The sequence below is a fragment of the Bombus pascuorum genome, chromosome 16 (genome assembly GCF_905332965.1).
Source record: "Bombus pascuorum chromosome 16, iyBomPasc1.1, whole genome shotgun sequence".
Taxonomy (NCBI): Eukaryota; Metazoa; Arthropoda; class Insecta; order Hymenoptera; family Apidae; genus Bombus; species Bombus pascuorum.
This window is the reverse complement of record NC_083503.1, coordinates 230,153-250,949: the sequence shown is the minus strand read 5'-3', so window position 1 is coordinate 250,949 and position 20,797 is coordinate 230,153. Positions and strand designations below refer to the sequence as shown.

At 30.7% G+C, this 20,797-nt stretch overlaps 5 protein-coding genes across 7 annotated transcripts; 2 read left to right on the top strand and 3 right to left on the bottom strand.

Annotated features, from left to right (window-relative positions):
- Window positions 1-180: 180 nt before the first annotated feature.
- LOC132915078 (uncharacterized) lies at window positions 181-4,688 on the bottom strand. The gene is made up of 16 exons (XM_060974721.1): window positions 4,464-4,688; window positions 4,135-4,406; window positions 3,511-3,648; window positions 3,092-3,431; window positions 2,978-3,022; window positions 2,769-2,894; window positions 2,532-2,690; window positions 2,314-2,442; window positions 2,051-2,232; window positions 1,867-1,975; window positions 1,575-1,796; window positions 1,263-1,474; window positions 978-1,197; window positions 711-894; window positions 492-594; window positions 181-411 (listed from the first exon to the last, which is right to left on the bottom strand). The coding sequence occupies exons 2-16, from the start codon at window positions 4,384-4,386 to the stop codon at window positions 301-303; spliced, it is 2,532 nt and encodes an 843-aa protein (XP_060830704.1). The 5' UTR covers window positions 4,387-4,406; window positions 4,464-4,688; the 3' UTR covers window positions 181-300.
- A 466-nt stretch (window positions 4,689-5,154) lies between these two features.
- Window positions 5,155-8,807, bottom strand: LOC132915292 (uncharacterized). The gene is made up of 8 exons (XM_060975099.1): window positions 8,419-8,807; window positions 8,201-8,355; window positions 7,870-8,142; window positions 7,145-7,804; window positions 6,905-7,067; window positions 6,651-6,783; window positions 5,932-6,566; window positions 5,155-5,857 (listed from the first exon to the last, which is right to left on the bottom strand). The coding sequence occupies exons 1-8, from the start codon at window positions 8,497-8,499 to the stop codon at window positions 5,762-5,764; spliced, it is 2,196 nt and encodes a 731-aa protein (XP_060831082.1). The 5' UTR covers window positions 8,500-8,807; the 3' UTR covers window positions 5,155-5,761.
- Window positions 8,808-9,355: 548 nt separating this feature from the next.
- On the top strand, window positions 9,356-15,997 carry LOC132915065 (mucin-2-like). Its single transcript, XM_060974696.1, has 5 exons — window positions 9,356-9,818; window positions 10,023-10,144; window positions 10,275-10,427; window positions 10,491-10,849; window positions 10,937-15,997. The coding sequence occupies exons 2-5, from the start codon at window positions 10,024-10,026 to the stop codon at window positions 14,483-14,485; spliced, it is 4,182 nt and encodes a 1,393-aa protein (XP_060830679.1). The 5' UTR covers window positions 9,356-9,818; window position 10,023; the 3' UTR covers window positions 14,486-15,997.
- Window positions 15,998-16,034: 37 nt separating this feature from the next.
- Window positions 16,035-17,860, bottom strand: LOC132915075 (COMM domain-containing protein 3-like). Of its 3 annotated transcripts, none has more exons than XM_060974716.1 (4): window positions 17,692-17,860; window positions 16,852-17,001; window positions 16,502-16,773; window positions 16,035-16,421 (listed from the first exon to the last, which is right to left on the bottom strand). In XM_060974716.1, exons 2-4 carry the CDS (start codon window positions 16,985-16,987, stop codon window positions 16,251-16,253), a joined length of 579 nt encoding a protein of 192 aa, XP_060830699.1. In that variant the 5' UTR covers window positions 16,988-17,001; window positions 17,692-17,860; the 3' UTR covers window positions 16,035-16,250. The 3 variants fall into 3 exon arrangements, with proteins under 3 accessions (XP_060830699.1, XP_060830700.1, XP_060830702.1); XM_060974717.1 differs by having other exon boundaries at window positions 16,852-16,993; window positions 17,692-17,831; XM_060974719.1 differs by lacking the exon at window positions 17,692-17,860 and adding an exon at window positions 17,232-17,365 and having other exon boundaries at window positions 16,852-16,993.
- Window positions 17,861-18,388: 528 nt separating this feature from the next.
- On the top strand, window positions 18,389-19,675 carry LOC132915076 (uncharacterized). The gene is made up of 3 exons (XM_060974720.1): window positions 18,389-18,534; window positions 18,757-18,882; window positions 19,383-19,675. The coding sequence occupies exons 1-3, from the start codon at window positions 18,523-18,525 to the stop codon at window positions 19,563-19,565; spliced, it is 321 nt and encodes a 106-aa protein (XP_060830703.1). The 5' UTR covers window positions 18,389-18,522; the 3' UTR covers window positions 19,566-19,675.
- The last annotated feature ends 1,122 nt before the right edge of the window (window positions 19,676-20,797 follow it).

Here is a 20,797-nt window from a genome sequence, read left to right as displayed (position 1 = left end):
TAATCAACTCGAGATATTAGTGTACCATTCGATCTCTTTATTAGCCAGTTGTAATGTTAGAGTATAATATTTACTGAACATGATTTATACTCGGTAACTTTCAATTATTATAGCGAAGTAAACTGAATCATGCAAATCTGAAATTCTTGAGTTAACAAGAAAGGGTTTTCAAGCACAAGATTAAATGGAGAGAAAAGCTTTATTTCTCTTATTGTCTTCTTTTGTTAATACATTAATAAAAAGTTAAAGGATAAAATATATATGTTTCACCAATTTTTCAATTTCACATTGATGGTAGCCTCAAACTCCAGTTTCCTTAACCCTGAATTCTTCTTTTGCTGTAGCATTTGCAGAGCCCTGATATTTAATCGGGTAAGCCAATTGATTTCCTTTATTCCAAGTATATAGTTCCTAAAAATAAAGAGGGCATCGCAATAAGCTTTAAAATCCTTATCTAATTTGTTTTATTTCTTAAACTTCAAAATATTTACTTTTGTCTTATGGTTGTAGCTGACTGCCGTAGTTTTGTGATAAGGATTCGTGAATGATAAATGAACAGGTATTGTAACATTTTTATAAAGATCAAAGGCCAACCTATAAGTAACATATCGATATATAATTATAAAATAAAATATATTATAAAGTATACTTTTATTTTTTAAGCTTATAACACTTCTTTATTCTTTCCCTTCGTTTTTTTTAAATTTTACCTTATTTTCATCGTTTCTTCCGTAACGCTATGAACAGCGTAAAGCACTCCTCCAGCAATGAACATTTCTCCAAATTTATGATTATCTATACTAATGTTCCATGCATGTTGAATATTCATATTAGTCGCATCCATCTTTATTACTATTGTATTATTCGATGGTAAGCCGTATATTAACCATAACCCTATTGTTAAAATAATGTACGTCTTATTCACTATTTTTATTTAAGGAGAAATACTTCTTTTAAACAAATTACGCTATAATTACCATTCTCATCAACATTGAAGTCAACATAATTAAAATTATGATTCGGTGTATATAAATAATTCCTCGTGTTCACTAATAAACCTGGAAGATGTAATTCACAACGCGAAAAATCCTTACCACATACTTGATCAGAAATAGAATGAAGATTAAATCGAAAAATTGATGATCGGTTTATGGGATTATAAAAGAAAGATTTGTTATACACTACATGCCCATTTCCCTAAAAATAAATTTAACATTAGATAATAATACATAATTTAAAAAAAAAAAGAAGGTACGACATACCTGAAATGGATATGGTAGTTTAATGGGATATGAACTCCCGTGTTTAAAATGATCCTTTGACTCATATTCAAATATGAAAGAAGTTTCATTCTTTCGGGTAACCCAAAGTTTCTCTGGATAACCATCAGATTTAGTGTCATGCATCCAGCTTCCATAATGATCGTCCATAGTACCCTTTAAAACTGGTTTTCCTACTGCTTCTATTACACCATCTACAAAATTAAATAAAATTAATATCTCGTTAATTTATTTAATTGTGTACAACCTATAATTATATATTTATATTGAAAAGAAATAATAAATGTACTTCACCTGCCAATCTCAATGGAAGTCCAGTAAAGTTGACATTTTTGAGTGGCTGAATATTTAAATATTCAGCAACATCTGTAAAAGTACATCTTAAAACAGGGCAAGCAGCGCAAGTTTCATGCGGTGCACAAAGTTCATCTAAATCAACGTGCTGTGGCGCAGGCTTTCCATATGTAACGTGTTGTTGTTTTCCTAGCTTTGACTTCTCCATACTCTTCGCATCATCTACAAAATACCTCAATGTCAATATTCATGTAATTATTTGAAAAACATTGAAGCTAAAAATATATGTTACCATCGACTGTAAATGATCCTTTAGTGGTGTCAATATCATTTTTCACAACACAATGGTATGTACCATAATCTGCTGATGTTATCTTTGCAATCTTCAGGCGCATTTTAAGCTAAAATATTACATTAAGATAGAAGTATATGGAAATATATATGAACACATCGCGCAGGATACTATTATCTTTTACCTTATACATATCTCTTCTGTCATAAACTTCAAGTCTATATTTTTCAGACATTTTGAGTCTACGATCTTCACGTTCCCAATAAACAATTGGTTCTGGAAATGCTTCAACTTCACATTCTAAAACTACAGTACTTTGACTGCGTGCGCGAATCATTTGATTGCGAATTCGAATGAAAGGTGGAACTGGAAAACAATACTTTCTTAATAAGAGAAATAAATAAAATATATATGTATATATATAAATGCGTATATCAAAATATTTACATTTAACTTGAAGTTTGATTCTTTTCAATGCTCGAGGCGGAATTCCGTTATCAGCTACACAAATATATTCTCCCATATGTTCTCTGTTAACTATACTGATATTAAATGTATGTCCAATTACAGAAGTCACTGTTCAATAAAATTGTATACTTATATAATTATACACTTTTGTGAAAGTTCATAATCGCGTTACCGACACGATTATAATTTTATATTACCGTGCCAAGATCCTATAGGAATGACACCACCATCGGTTCTAAACCATTGAACAGTAGGTTCAGGTTTGCCACTTGCTGCACATTTTAATCGTAAATTAGTTCCTTCATAAATGGAAATTAAGCCAGTCGAATTTACTGTTGAAGGTAACATTCGATCATCTGAAAGATTTTATAAAAGCTATATCATTTGAGCAAATTTTCAAAGTATAGTTATTTAAAAATAAAGAAGGTACTTGCCTAGAATAGAAGGAGGAATCAATAAGTCGTTTATATTATAATCATTCATGTTCACCTTCCAGGCTGTTATCCCTGGCCTGCCATCTTGCCCTGGTGAGCCTGGTCTACCAGGAGGACCCATTTCTCCTAAAGTTGTTCACATCATCAGCGTATCTCTTTTTCATCCATGTGCAATTAGAATGAGCGAATTTGAAATAATGTTAAGTTACCACGTGGTCCAATTGGTCCTTGAGGTCCCATTTGACCTGGCCTTCCTAAAGATATTGTATCTTTAGATATAAAATTAATGAATACAAAAGGTTTCTAAATCAAAAGGTGCATACCATCTGTTCCATTACGTCCAGGCCGACCAGGAGACCCATTTAGTCCTGGTTTACCATTCATACCAGATAATCCATCTGTACCACTACGTCCAGGAATTCCATCAAGTCCAGGTTCCCCCGGTATTCCATCTCTTCCATCAAAACCAGCTGGTCCTATATCACCTTTTGGTCCACGAGGACCAGGAGGACCAGTCAAACCGGGTGGTCCTTTCGGACCAGTCATCCCTCGTAATCCGGGAAGACCTGGTTCCCCGGGAGCTCCTGGACTTCCTGGTGCTCCTGGTAATCCCGGAGGACAATATTTCATTGACGATCGACAAAAATTTTCAATCGCATCGAGCTAAAATATGCAATATCTATGAATAAAATTTAACACATTTCTATTATCTGTAGTTATTAAGAAAAGTTAAATATTTAACCTGCACACGAGTATCTGCATTTAACCATACCCAATCATGTCCCATAGGAGTAATTGGAGAAGATGCCAAACCTGTTTTTGCTATGGGAGATGAAGTTACTTTCTTAGATTCTTTTAATGTATCCTTCTCTTGCCAAATCTAAAATGTAGAAAATATAAATATAAGGTACAATTTTTATACGAGGCAACTAGAACCAAGAAGATGCAAGTGACCTTTTTCTGATATCAAGGTAATCAAGTTTGAAATTCAAATATGTTAAAAAAGATTGCACTGTAAAGTCTGTATGAAAATTAAGTTATGATTTAATGCTTGACATAGCAAGGAGTATACACACATATTTTTAATGAATTTCATGTTTTAGTTTATGAGTTATTGAATATATGGAAACTAATGTTATTACACTTGCATGTTATTTCAATATTATTTGCTTAGAAGTCAATTTTTCTAGCCTTTAAAATGATACTTTTATATAATGATATTAAATTATATATATATATATATATATATATGTATTGTATTCAATGATCTAATTAGCTATTTCTGCTTTTAATTAAAAAATTTGAAAAATATCACTTGTGCCCCTTTGATTACAAGTGCCTTATATTATATATTGATAATACATACTCTGGATGTATCTGAAACTTTATTATCTTCTGTCACAGGTAAAGCACTACTTCGTTTCCTCCTTACCAATTTTTCAGTTTCTAAAAAGTCTTGGTTTCGCATAATAAGAACATCTGTTTCCACATGGGCCACATAAGTATAAAGATAGATAGATGTTAAAAATTGTACCAAGAATTGAATTAGAATAAGAAATAAAAGGCTCCATGGTTGTAGTATCCATCGAGTAGATTTCATAGAAGCTTTCTTTTCCATGATCACATGTATGTCAAATCCTTAAAAATTATTTATTTATCGCCTTTGTAACCAACAGGGTATTACATTTAACTTACCAAAGAAAACTTTATAAAACTCATACGCTCCTAAAGAGACTTGTATCCCTAATATATCAAACAAATTAGAAAGAAGGGGAGAGCAAACAGATTTGAATTGGCTGAATTGTTACTATCAAGTAATTTGATAGAGTATCCAATTTCTCTTAGATACAACTTTTATCCATTCAAGAGCTTTAAGCTAATAAAATGACATTTCAAAGAATCTAATTGATTTATATATATATACACACATACATATATTTGTGTGTGTGTGTGTGTGTATATATATATATATACATACATATATTTGTGTGTATATATATATATATATATATATATATATATATATATATATATATAAATAACATTTTGACAAAATGCTAAACATAGATAATTCTTTAAATACTTCATAAATATGTAACGAAAAATGTATTTTATATCAATAATTATAATTAGTCGTTGCAACAAAAATGATTATGTAAAAAAAATAATTTTATAACTCATAGAACCCATCTTTAAACGACTTCAGCGTAAACTAACGCACCTGAATACTTAACACCACAGCCGGCAAGCAATGATATTTCGGCGATAACGCATGCGCGATTATCTTTTATTAAGGGTACAATCATCAAAATCAAAGTATCTATCAAAATAAGTTTTAGTTTTATATTGTACATGGCGGTAAATTTAAAGTGATTTAATCCTAAACTGATATGAGCAATAAATGTGTATTATTTTATCCAAAATGTGGTATATTTTTGAGAAATTTTATGATATTAGTATCCATATAGAGAAAAATAATTTTTACTTCCTCCGTATCCATACTTGTATGTATAATACATAAATACAAAATTGTACACAAACTCCCATCCTTGTATGTACAAAAACATAATACAATAAAGACTCTATAACTGCTGGCGAAGATCATCACTTCAATCGTGCTTATGTTTTATCCTCGGTAGGATGATACGCCAATGACTTTCCTCTTAACATTCGTATCGTCTTCGTATCAGCGAGACAATATCAATACAATGACGAAATCTTTTTATTTTCAGCTTTTTCTTAATAAGGATTTCATTTACATATTAGTTTTTTTTGTTAAAACGAAACTAAAAACACTAAAAAGCTTAATTACGTTGATTTGGCCCGTGGATCTTTCTTCTTCACTCGTTGTTTCTCTTTGCGTCCGCCAGGCAAACTGCCGCCGACATAGTACGTACTAACTTAGACAATAATGTCTACAGTTTACCAATCGCTTAGCGAAACCAACTCCTGAGCTCTTAGAGAGTCTTTACTGTAGTATCAATGTTATTGCTTTAATTCTTTACATAATTTTTTCTGTCATTAAGCAACGTTATTTCTATATCGTTATCACTACTCCCTGTCTTTATTTCCACATTGTACGTATTTGCCTGCAAAGACAAAGCGGTCGTCACAATTTATACTAACTCGAGGTGTAAATAAGTTATAATGATAATAAATATACCAATTGTAACGAAGCTAAGAAGTATCTAGCTACTTCACGGGCGGGCTTGTCTTGAACGACACTATCGAAATTAATTTTTTCCTGTTTCGATGCTTGCAAAACTTTTATTATATGAGATGAATAATCACGAATTCGAAATGCAGGTCTCATTTCAGCCTCCGCTAATTTTGGTTGTAACGAGGCATGCCACTTTGCTACAGTCTGATCTAACTCTGTGATAACATTCGACTGTTCAAAAATCTTTTTCATTCTGTCCTCAATTAATATTTGATAATTCGGCAAAGAATAAGACAAATTAATTTCTGAAGTTAAAGATTCACGCCAATTGTTAGACGAGTTAGGAGATTCTGCAAGCATATCCACTGTATTTTGACAAATTGTTGATCGTAATGGAATGTCAGTAGGTGAAGAACTTCTACTCGTTATATCCTCAATACTATTTTCAATTGAATCATTTCGATAACTTCTATTTGTTATATCCTCAATACTATTCTCAATACAATCATTTTGATTTTGGGATACATGAAAATCTATAGCAACATTTGTCACAGCTTCATAATATTGAGAATCATCATTTTCTTTTTCTATACCATTTAAACATTGATCAAAATTCTTCATGAAGTCTTCTATTTCCTCTATCAGAAAAATTATATTTTGCAGTTACAACAACAATAACAACAACAACAATATAAAACACGATTTGCTTCGGATTAACTTACGTTTCTGCAAATGTTTAAACTTTTGTTTTGTACATAAAGTAGTGCCTTTCTTTGCAAACAATTCAGTTTCACGTAAAATGAGTTTTGCTAAACATTCTGGTTTATACAGTTTTGATGTAAATTTACGTTTTTTCTAATAAACAAACAAGAGAAAATAAATAAATGAATGCATAGACGTACAAATATCTAAAAGATTATTATAAGCTCTAACTGGTACAAGGTACAAAACATTAAAATTTATTATTTATACGTACAGAACCAAATTTTGTTTCCAAAAGTGAAATGTAGTCTGGAAGTTTCAGGATAGATGAATTGCTAGAAAAAACATGCTTTATTCCTTGAATAAGAGGCATTGGTTCCCAGTCATATTCATTTATATCATCTACAGAACATATTGATACTTTTGTTGTTTGATTCCTAATAAAAATATTAATGTTTTCATTGATTTAATATCATCAATTGTAAAATTAATAGAATAATTTTCTAAGAGATACCCTCTTTTCCGCATACTAGGTAATCCATTTTTCCATCGTACATTATCTGATTCATTCAGTTGAAAAATTTGACTCTCTTTGGAGAAATGATTTATTTGCTTATCATATTTTATTTGATCACTTGCACTAAGTTTTACTATATTTTCATCGTTATTCTGATCACTCTTCTTTATTTGATTCTTTTGCACTGAATCTCTAATTTGGCACTCTTCTTCAGTTTGTTTCATGTTTTTGAAATGCTGAATTGAGCAATTTTGAATACTAACATTTTGCACCATACTTTGTTGGATATGTTCTTTTTCTGATTCATCCTTCTTAGATTGTTTTAAAATGTTATTATTAACAAATAAACTTTCATGATTATTGTTTATTGTGTTTTGTTCCTCCATACTTTGTAATTCATTTATTGATGAATCGTTTTCCCTTAATGAAGAATTTTGTTCATCTTCAAATTCATCATAAACAAGTGTAATAGACTCATCATCATTTGGTGAAGTAATTGAATGATATCCTGAGGTTCCTGTACCCGGAGTTTTTGGTTCTGAATATAATGACAATGAATTTCTTCCTTCTTCAATATAAGATCTATATACATGAGCAAAATCATATGGTGTTAATTCATTCACCAACATTCCACTTGTATTTATGGCTTGATTGCACCTTAAAATTAAAAAATTGAAGCTATCACATAAAAATTAAAATAGAACAAAGATATTGCTGTTTACCGAAAATCATATTTCTTTCCAATGATTTCTCCTAAAATATCATATACTTGAATAGGAATGCATAATTGCAAGGCATCATTTTCTAATTGTGTAAACCGACGACTTAACAATTTAACCTTCTTCTGTGTTCGAAATTGATTTTTTTTATCAATATGTTTCCCAATATCTTTTTCTAAGTCAATCATTACAAAATTTCCCAAATCAACATGACTCTTCTTAAAAATTTTCTTTTCTTTATTCATAGACTTCTTTATTCCTTTTTCCCTAATAAAAAAATGAAGAAATTATTGGCTACAGTACATCTTTCACTGAGTGTAAGATAAATAATTACTCATAGAAAAATGTTTGTCTCAAAATTTCTGCTTCATTGACTAGATGTTCAATTCTTCGAACGTATATGTCAGTTGAATTTTGTAGAATAAGCGCTGCTTCCCCAAAATTGATATTGCACGGTTCTTCTAATAAAGCATAATATTCTTCTAAAATCTAGGATAACACAATAATATTCTATTTATATTGAATAATAATAACTTTAATAGTATAATATACCTGAGATAATGGAAATTTCCAATCAGCAAGATCTTTTGCTGGTTTCATAAGTTGTTTACTAATGTCTTGTAAAGTAATCATTTCAAATGCTATTTAAATTTTTCTGAGGGATATGGAAGAACTAGATTCAACAAGTTGAGCATTTATATATAATTAAATAAAATTATCAAATTTCATTATCTAAAAAAAGATATTTAATATTTTATACGTGTTCTCTTGATATAAAAACTGAATTTACTCTGTTGTGTAAATGTCTGGATATCGATCATAAATTACAAGAATAGTAGATCACGAATCCTGATCTAATTTACTATCTGAATTGTTTAAAATTCGATTTTCTATATATTTTTATAAACATGAATATTTGTAAAGTAAAAGCAAATGAAATGAAAAATTATGATCTAATATGTATTTATAATAACATTTTATACATACATGTGTGTGTGTGTGCGCGCGCGCGCGCGCCTGTATGTGTATGTATGTATATATAAGCATTCAATTACTGTAAAATAAAACAAAATTGAAACTGCTCTATTTAATACTTTACTTACATACCATATTGTACCTAAACATAATATTTTATGATTTTATTATAATATGTAAACTGTTATTTCTAATAATTAAGATATAAGAATAAAACATGGACAAATTTTTCACTTGAAATAATTGCAAAATATCTACATATGTGATATTTACACGATACATGTTGTACAAGTTCAGGTTTTAGTATATTTACATTTACATTTTGATGAAAATACAATATATAACAAAATGTTCTTGTGCAATTTAAATAATTTTAAATTGATTTGTACATCGAATATAATTCGAATTAAATATTAATTTTGGATGAAATAATATATAAATTTAAATTTACGTGTTAGTAATGCCATCTCTGAATTGTATGAAGTACTCAAATAGTCATATCGATAAATGATACCGTTAATTTGTTATAATAGCCCGTAGTACTCATATATTTCTTAGTAAATACAATGTTTACTGTAATTTATTAATTTTAGTTATTATCTTCTTTTCTTTACTTTTTTCTTGTAAAATATGCTTAAGGACTACACCTGAAAGGAAACTCATGTTTTTGGAAATGTCATTGGCATGATTGTTTATCCACCATTTTGTTTTGCTGTCGTCCTCAGAGTTTTTCCTGGTACCGTGGCCTATTTTACAATGAACTAGATTGACTCAAATTTCGAAAAATCGTAAAATCAGAGAACGCTCTGTGTTTTCGAAGAGATTTGTTTTTAACGGATTTGAGTCAGTTTTTTAATAAATGTTCTCATTATGAGAATTCGTGAAATTTCACCTCGAGTTCTGACCCAACTTTCCTGACTTCTTTAATCAAATGGCGATTACTAGATAAAACGAACAGTTTTCGCGTCATTTACCACGTAAGTTTAATATTTTAACGATTCTACTTGGATACAATAGCGCAAATTGTTTAAAATTGGTCGAAAAAAATCGTTTTACTTCTTGTTTATTAATATTTCACATCATTCAATATTATTAACGTTTTGTGTTATTATAATTTGTGTGATATTTTTGTTAACTATGAGAGTTAAATATATATGAATAATACAGTTTTCTTACTGCAGGATGTCAGGTCAGAGTGGAGGGCATCGCTTAAGGTTGTCCAAACTCAACGATCAGCTGACGTGCAAATTATGCGGTGGATATTTCATTGATGCCACTACTATCATAGAGTGTTTACATTCGTGTATGTGTATTCTTCTGTCGTTTTTTTAATCCTTTTGTCTGTGGTGAATAAATACAGTTTCATCATTGCAAAAGGGTTAAGCGACGATTCCAACATATTGATGTAAGCGGCGATTAACGTCGCACTACAGTTTGCAGGAGCTGTATTGTCAAGTATCTGGAGAACAATAAGTATTGTCCAATATGTGAGGTACAGGTGCACAAAAGTAAACCACTACTCAACATTCGTCCAGACCACACTTTGCAGGACATTGTGTATAAACTGGTACCTGGATGCTATCAAAGTAAGTTTTATTATTAACAAAGGAATAATGTAATGAAGATTCATTTAAATATTTATATTGCAGATGAGATGAGATGTAGAAGAGACTTTTATTTAAAACATCCTGAAGCATGCACTCAAGCAACATCTCCAGAGGCAAGAGGGGAACCAATTGAATCGCATATATATTCTCCAGATGAATCACTTAGTTTATCATTAGAATACTTCAGTCCATCCAAGGATATCAGAGGTATAGCTGTAGAACCTTTATTGAGGCGGTATCTTCGTTGTCCTGCTGCAGTGACCATTTTTCATTTACAAAAGCTTATACGAGCTAAGTATGGCTTAACTGATGCACATAGGGTGGATGTAATGTATAAAGAGGAACCACTGTGTAGTAATTATACATTGATGGATGTGATGTATATTTATCATTGGAGACGAGTAAGTATCAACAGTCTATTGAAAATATTTGGAAATTCTAATTTTATTGAAATTTTTTCTATAAATACTTTATCATATTTATTTCAGAAAGTGCCATTGCATTTAAGTTACAGAATATTTGAATCTTCTCCAAAGCGAATAAAACTTTCTGAAGATAATGTCAATTATAAAACAACTTTACTTCATGCTGGAATTGATTCCATTGAATCAAAAGAAGAAAAATCAATAAAAAGGGAATGGAAAGAAGTACAATTGAAGATTTCTGAAACTGGTATTATGAGTATTACAGATATAACGGACCAACAATTTAAGAAAAATACAAAAGTTGAAGAATCCATTACTAGCATTGAAACAATAAATGCATCAATAGTTGAAGAAAATGATAGTAAAAATAACATACCTGAAGTCAGTGATGGAAACAAACCATCTTCAGACAAACAAGACGTTAGCGAGTCTGATAATTCTTCCAAATTAAACGAATTTGGTGACCAAAAATGCTCCAATCAAACAGAAACTGTGAAAACATTAACAAAAGGAATAGAAAATACGATAAACCTTAAATATGAGGAGGAATCGAAAAATCGATCGGATAATAACAATGTTGAAGATAAAACAACTTTACAGAAAAGTATTCAATCACAAGAAATGGCACAATATGTGAGTGAACATGAAATTAGAAATAATAACATTGAAAATAAAGATCAAAAGGAGTCATCAAGAAATAACAATAATATTATCGCGGATAAATTGGAAAACTCTAAGCAAAATTCAAGAAATGAGGTAAAATTTATAAATACAGGATCGAAAATCAATGCTCTAAGTGTGAAATTACAATTCCAACCGAAAACTGGACAAATTAGCAGTAACAATGCTTCTTCGAAAAAGTTTACAAAAGATAGGAAAATCACACCACAGTCATCTAAAAAGGTAGATGTAAAGATTACTGAAAACTTAAAATCTACAGAGCTGAAAAATTCTTTTGATTCTTCAAAAGCACAAATAATGACAAATAATGGCGGGGTTACATTAACCAAATCATTAGTTCCATGTTCTACAAAAGCCATATCACAGAAAGCAGAATTACTGGATGCCACAGAACTTGTTTTATCAACATACCCAAGTACTTCAGTTAATTCTGAAACGAGAGAAACGGAAATAAATGTAAGAAATGTGCAATCAACTGATCAGAAGGAAGAATATTCTTCTCAAGGAGAAGGTGTTATAGAAAAAAAACCATATGTATCAGAGCAGATTTCAACAGAATCTTGTCAAAGAACCAATGGACAAGCAAATACACTTTCCCAAAAGTCGTACACTCAAATCGAATCGTTATCGAATGATAATCTCGCATCATCAAATCTTTCTACATCATTACCTATGTCTGTTGGTAATGGAATCAATCCAATTTCTACGTCAACAATAAGTCAATCTACATCTACATTTCCCTATATGGTCCAGGATCTGGTAAATAGTACTATGTTGAAAAATTCTCTCAAAAGCTTGAGTACATCAACGACGCAAAAAATATCCTCTACTGCAATTTCTGAAAATGAAGTACCTACATCTTCAGTATCAGACAGTTCTACAGCATTTACCATACCTTCCTTGAACGTTTCTTCTTCTTTAAAAAGTAGTTATCTAAGTCCAAGTACTTCAAAAGAGTCCGTTTTAAAAGCGAATTTGGAAATAACTAATACATATTCAGTGCCTCCTTGTCCCGATGCTATTCCAATCTCTTTGATGAAACCAACAATTCGTAAAAATGAATTGATTACGAAGGGTTCTAACTTAAATGAAATTTGTGCAAAAATTGGAGCCTCTGGTTCAAAAATTAACGATATTTGTGCTAAAATTGGGGAAAATTCTAAAGAAAAAAACAAAACGGAAATAAGAAGTAAATCCGATATCCCAGATTTATTAAAAATCGGGAGAAAGAATGGTTCGCCATCAATCGCTATTGATTCGAGTAGTAAACAGCAGCAACATACAAATATTCCAAATGTGCCCGTTTATGCACCTAATAGTAGTGCAATCACAACAGAGAGCAAACATATTTATTCAAATGTAAAGGATAGTCTTAGGGCTACTTCATTGATAACTACTTCTCCAATAGCTACATCACACTCTTTACAGAAGGTTCTTTCTGTCTCTAAAAAGCAAAGTCAAGCAGTAGGTTACAAGACTCTTCGTGATCCTCCAAGATGCTGGAATCCTACACTTTCTAAAAACAATTATGTAGCAGTTAAAAATCAAAGTAAAGAGACACAAAACCAATTACATCAAACCACGCTTTTCGAAAGAAGTAAGACAATTCAATCTAAACCGGCTAAAATTTTTAAAATGAGAAACATGCCAAGATATTTGGGTAATCCCGCATCTGGGGTGAAGCCAATGTATGGTATTGGTAATGAATGTAAAGAAAAAGAACAGTCGACAATGGCATCAACAACAACTACAAACACATCTAGCAGTTCTAAAAATGGGAACTTGAGTATGATGAAGATAGATCCTAAAACTTTATCTCCAATTGTATCAACAGTTAATTCACCTATCGTTTCACCACCTCCATATTCTCCTAGCGCAAGGAATTACCCAAATCCTCCATTCTCAAGAGATATTTGTAGAAGTACTGGTTCACCAATATCTCCAAAAAATTCTCCAGTAAATATGCTTTCAACGAGTCCTTTTATACCTTCTCCAACACCAAATATGAATCCCGGGCTAATCTATCCCCACTTTCCACGACCATTTCCAGATGCTACTAGATTCCCAAATCCTTTGATACGTTCACCAATAGGAATTCCATCTCCCAGTGCCTTCCATAGTAATTTACCTCCTTCAATTAATAAATTGTATCAACGATCTAGTTATATTCCACAAACTACTGGCTTTTCTCCAGTTTCACAACCCCCAACAGTTCAGAGAATACCACCAAGCACCTATTCTTCACCTAAGTCACCTAAAACTACCTCTCTAACAGCAATTTCTCCTGCATCTTACAACTTGGTCAAACCCGAAACACAAGCGATTGCAACATCTCTTGAGACTAATAACCTGCTTCTTCCAGAAAATACGCCACAGGAAGATGTTAGTGCATTTAATTTGTCTAAGACTGGAAATTTTTGCAACACGGAGGTTGTTAACATACCGACAGAAACAGTTCGAAATTCTAAATCAACTTCGCTTTCTCCCAGTTCAAGTGTTGGACAGAATAAAAATACATCGATCGTTAATTCAAAAACCAAGTTAGAAACGTCTCCGTTGGGTGCAGGCGATCAAGATCAAAATAAAGAACGGTTGGAAAAGGAAGCTATAAAATGTAAAGAACAAAATTTATATCTATCAAAAGGACAAAATTTGGAGAAGAGTCGATCTGATGAGGATAGTGGCAGTGTAAATACGAAAAAAGAAAAATCTCCTCCACAAATTAATGGAGATCTCACCAATGAAAAGGCGGATGAAGCAATAACAGAAAAAATTACAGAACAGAATGAGCAAAATGAAGCGGAGATAGTACAAGTTTCAGAAAAAGTTGATGAAAAAGAAAAAGTAGAAGAACCCAAAAACGAGAAATGTGAAAAAACCGAGGAGCAACAGAATAATTCTGAGATTCAAGTCAACAAAACAAAGACATAAATTTTGCATTAAGCAACTCGTACAAGTTGTATGTTCATTGACGTATGAAAATATTCGGATATTACTACATTTTATTTTATACAAAATATTTTGTCGAATCGTAATTCAACATATTTCAGATTCCTGATAAATCTTTTCACGCTGCTAATACAAAACGAATACGTGTTGTTATTTTAATTATTACGATTTTTAAACTGCAAAACATTAAACATATTGAAACAATAATATGTTTAATGTATCACTAATATTTAAATCTTTATCTTATATAAAAGTTGTAATAATTAGAAATACATAACACATGTCTCTCCCTCTCTTTCTCTCTATCTCTTTTTTGGTTTAAACAAAAAAGAAAAAAATGAAAGAAATGACTAAATATATTCAAGGTCACGTTTAACATAAGGGCTGTATAAAGATTATATAGAAAACGATACTGCGTATAATTAATCATATTTATATGAGGAGTTTTTATAAAATAATTTCACGCAGTCTGTTAGTTTACATTATTCATCATATCTCTGAACAAATTTTATCATTTGTTTCTTAATGTATCTTAGTCAAGTAAATATCTAACCAAAGCCTCGAGAATTAATCTAATGTTCCAAGTAGATTTAGCTACGATACACTTTTTCGATTGGCTCTTTTTTCGCATATACCCTCTTTTTAAAAAGGAAACAATTATAGTAAATTGTCCGAGGCCTTATCACAGTAATCTTATATATGAAGTAATGTTAGGAAATCGAGAGCAAGAGAAAATCGTTGTTAAATGGTTTAAGAAGATGAGAAAAAGTATTACGCTATATAAGTGATTTCTCTCTTTCCAGCTTAATTAGTTAATATTATCGATGTGTCGCATCGCACCGAATTATTAAAATAGCACGCATGGATAAGAAGTCCACTATTAATTTTGATAAGTGCCGGAAAGAAAGAAAGAGTTAATGTATAGATAAATTTTTAATATTGGATGATTTTCTTTTTCCTTTTAGATACATTTACTTGTAAATAGTGTATAATGATTCAAAGAAGTCTATATCACGTATTAGATATAAAAAAAATTATCGATTATTAATATAATTTGACACGCATATTTTTAGGTATTAAGGATGTAACGATAGTATTTTTTGTCTAATACGAGGAAGCAATTTTTAGAGAGATGCCTGATTGTAGAGCAAAAAACAACGTATTTTTAATAAGTTATTAGTTGTGTGCGCGCGCGACTCTTTTGTATACAAGGTGTACCTGAATGAGTGAGCGAGTGAAAAATGTGTGTGTACAATTTTGTGTATAAAATTTCAATATCGAAATTTTAAATTTCAATATCGAAGTTTTCGAAATTTTGTTTTATTTATAACAAAACGTTGATCGTCGTTTGTTTTGAAATTTATGTACATGTTTTACGTATGTTTGTGTGCCCGCGCGCATACTCTGAAGCGCGCGCGTTATCAATACAGTAATAATACTACGTAAAGTAGATGATGTTCTTTTGATTATAAAAATATAGTTGATTATACTTTACACGGTCTGTTGTTTGTATAAGATTTTACCATTACACTTATACGTACAAATATTGAGTTTATTATTAAACAATTACTATAATAATTGTTGTGTAAATGTTAATATACATAAATGTTATAAGTTGATGATAATTATAATTTATAGAAACTCACATATTGTAATAGAAATAGCTAAAACAAAAGTAATTCCAAGGAGATTTGAAAATATACATGGATCATACTATATGCAGCAAATCAATAACTTAAAGATACAGCTAAACATTAGTAAGCTTCTCTGAGTATCTGATGGCATCTTTGAGCTTAAATACCAGTTCTTGCAGCTGTTGTATTGTACATGAAAATGTTACATGATCTATTGTTTCATGTTTCTTAGTACTAAGCCGCACATGATAAAGAGGAACACCTAGTGAATTGCATGTGTCCAACTGAAAATGACTTTCATGAATAAGAGCAAATAAAGCATCAGTGAATGAAACGATCGGTGTTCTATTCACCGATCAATTACCTTGACACAGTAATCTAAATGCCAGTCTATATCAATAATGTGAGGTGGATTATTGCCTATCAATTCCAACTGAGACTGTATTGCCTTTTTATTATTAATGTATACTTCGCATAATTTCGTAATTCTTTTTTCACCAATATATACAAGATTTAAAAAACTTCTTAAGCTTTCTTCATCTAAATCATGTCGGGTAGCCTCTATAAGTAAACATACCACATCAGCAAAAACCTTCTTTGTTAAAATTGGTTTCGCATCAGATGTTTTGATAGTGCCTGAAATTTTATTAGTTTCAATAATCATGTTAATTAATCTTATTTGTATTTGGCAATTACACCAAAACAAATACTCACATTTTATTTCTGTAGGATTGTCATATATATATGAAGTAGCCATTCCTAGAATTTGTAGAAAGTTATCATCAGTAACAATATTTGTGTTTAGAATATTAGCAAGACCATCAATGGTGTCTTTTGATAATTCCATCATTATATCCTGAAATACTAAATTCACTTAATGATACACTAAAATCAATCGAATAGTATAACTTTCAAATAATTTAGTTGCTTTTATAATATATGTCCATTGGGATGACTTCATTTTTGTAACTATGGAAAATATATAAATATACAATTAAATTTTAAAATATCGAATAAAAATTTCATAAACATGATATGTGAGGTTATCTTTCATAATTGCCAACCATGTGTGTTATCGATTTTCAATATCTGACCTATTATAATAATAAGCGGTAATAAATTGAATAACTTTAATTTATTTGATTTACTTTGTAAAATATGAATATATCACAGTTAATTTTTATTAGAACCAAGAAGAGTATAGATTCTACATGTATTTTTGTGTGTAGTCACAACTATAACATATTTTAATTTTTGTTACATTTAAAGTTTTAATAAATATTTCTTATATACATATATATATACTTATATATAGAATATATATATTTATTGTATAAAAAGAAAAGAAATATACATTAAAAATAAATTATTATTTATTTTAACCAAGAACTTCTTTCATATGATAATAGTAGCCACACACAAGATATTGAATCTACTGCCAAGTCTGGTAAATCATACTAGAGATGAAGAAATAAGAAGATCACCAATGAACATAGACGAAATTCAGACAAGAGTACGCAATACGAATTATCTGTTTAGTGCTAGATCTCTTACTATTACTCAGAGAAAACGAGCCTAGATATACATAGTTCGTCGGTTCGAATAATCGATTCGATCCGAGCAGCGTGAAAGAATCGAGTAACTTGAACGATCCGAGTAGGTCGTATACCTTTTGTACGAATTAATTAGACCATCGCATTCGCTTAACGCAAGGTATAAACTACGTGTAATGTACGAAAGATGACGACCTATTCAGATCGTTCGAGTCACTTAACTATTTCAAACCGATCGAGACAATTCGAGCTACTCGATTCTTTCGAGTATTCGGATCGGATCGATTATTCGTACTTACGAACTGAGTATTCGATGGTTGAGATGGTCACCGGGTTTCAGGGGCAGCCCAAGGTCGATAAGGTAGGTGTCCAATACATTATCAGAAGATTACTTTTTCTCTAATAGTGGATCTGAGTATATTTTGTTGATAATAAACATAATTTATTTGACTGTGATCACGGTAAGTGATATAAAAATTTCAAGTAATATTTGTTACAAGAAAACTCTGTCGAATGACGAATTTTGAGCAATATTGTGTATTTGTTTTAATAATTATGTTAATTCAAGCAATACTTTACAAAATTAAGGAGACACTAGGTAAATCTAAGTAAATACAAAAATTGAAATTTCTGCAACGATCGATTTACGAAGTCAGAAGCGGAAGAATAAGCGCACGCCTGCGCCACGTCCTGTACGTACTCTGTTATTTCAAGTACTTGTGAGAAGCATACAGTATTAGAAATTAAATATGTAGTTCAATTTTTACCAGATTTTTCATACAACATCTTAAAAGTGATTGCATAAAACGTTGCACGAAAGATTTTAGCAAAAATGCGCAACAATGTAAGGACTACAATAAACGATAGAGTTAATCGAGAGAAAGTGTAATTTGTTATATTATTGCATCTCTATTTGCTCGTTTCGATATTTGTCATTCCATTCTTCCACGTTTCTCATTTATTTCTTTATACGTATATTTTTAATATCAAATTGATTAAAAATTGTGATAATAAGACGGCAAAAATATTAACATAAAGATATTATTATAAATTGATTCTCTTGTAGGAAGGATCAGTGTTGTACTTGTTACTAGTATTAATCTTATGCGCAGAAGTATGTATGATAAACGCGAGACATTTGATTAAAAAGAGAAATTATAGCGATCAAAGCGTGAGAGGTTATTTGGCAGAGGTAAGGAAACTGTAAACAAACATTTATTATTAAACTGTGGATTTTTATGCATTTATGGGAAATTTAAGAGTAAATGCGCGTAATCAATGCAAACGAAATGTACGAAATATCCAATAAGTGGATCACTCTCAGGTGATAATGTTCGTATATCCTTAACAGGACATTTTCGCGTATAGTTCTTGTATGCTTGGGGTTACTTTGTTTTCATTCTGCAGATTTCGTGTTGCTGTAATTAATCAAAAGCCCGTAATGAGCCATAATGAAAGATCCTACGCAATATACATCACATATCTAGGCATTTTCAGTGCAGAAGCGACAGTAATCCTCAAAACCCTTGAATCTTTTCTAACAATCAGCAAATCAAAAATTGTACCATCTTCGCTCTAACCTTTCTCCTAGCCTTTCAATTGTGTTTACAAAATGAATTTCCAACGTGAATTTCCATAGATATTCGCAGTCTATACATTATTCATGAGTTATGAATGAATGTCTGTTTCTAGCGAACTTGTTGGTGGAATGAGGTCTGTAAAGAAGAATTTCACAGCAAATTCCGCTGCCGTTGTCCAAGATGGTCCTATTGTCGTGCTCCTGGCAGATATTACGACGCTCATTGTAGTATAACACGTACGGGCTACATTTGGACTCAACCAGAAACTTCGTTGACGCTCGAAGTTAATAAATGAGTCCTTTTTGTAAATTCCTCTTCAATCGCACTTATCCAAATATCAATCAAAAACTAATACAGTAGGATCCCAACTACGTGGGAGATAAGGCTGTTTGGATGAGAGAATTTTCGGATAGTAGAACAGTTGCTCTCCTGATGTTAATCTTTACGCATGTATTAAAAAAGAAAAAGAAAAAAAGAAAGAAAAAGAAAGAAAAAAATGAAAGAACATAAATATCAATAATAGCAATACAAATAATGAAATTAAATATAATTCTATTAAAGATTTATGGGTCCGAAGTTCTTTTAGCAGTTAAATCACACAACTTTTTCAGCAGATCTAATTCGGTAAAGTTACATTCCATTTGTGACTGCTACCATCTTAACTCTATTTCTAACGCCTCAAATATGTACTTGGAAACGTTGAGGAATATCATTGTCGTTATATTCATGTTTCATTTTATTGCCCGAAATACACGTAATATTAGTATTATGGTCAATCGAAGAAGATTCATCACATTAAAACCATTCTATTAGGTGGGCGTTATCATAACCTCTATCAGTTCGATAGAAAACTAACTATTATACTAAAAAGAAAATTAATTTAACGTTGAATTTCCTTTAAACACTCGAAAACATTTGAACATGTTAATTGTAAATCATGTAAAAGTAATATTTTCTAATTTGCTTTCCTTAAAAAATTTCATTATTTAACTCGCCTCTTAAAAGCTTTTATACTCATCGATAACTTTCAAACACAACGATCAATTGCATTCAACGACGCAGGCAGATTTCCAAGCGAAGCTCGAATGTGAATATATTTATCTTCTACTCTCAACGAAACATTTAACACTGTTGCCGGTTGATTTTGTTAATTCTATATTAGGTGTTTACAGTAATTCTAACAAGTAATGTAATGTTAGATGCATTGAATATTATTATATTTATATTGTATACTATATCGTATTTCGGTGCGCAATTTCGTTATGTATTTTAAATTACCTTTTATTTATTAAACCATACATTTTATTGAATGTATGAATTTTGAGATCAACATGTGTATGCATATTAGTTACATACATGTTTAAATCATACGCCCTTAAGTATCTAAATGTTATAATTGAATGAATTATATTAAAAGATGTATTTTTGTTATCCGTAAATGTATTATCAATGTATCCATACTATGTATCCATACTATGGGATAAACTAATTTCAAATATAATTATCAAGGTAGACACAGTTTTAAGT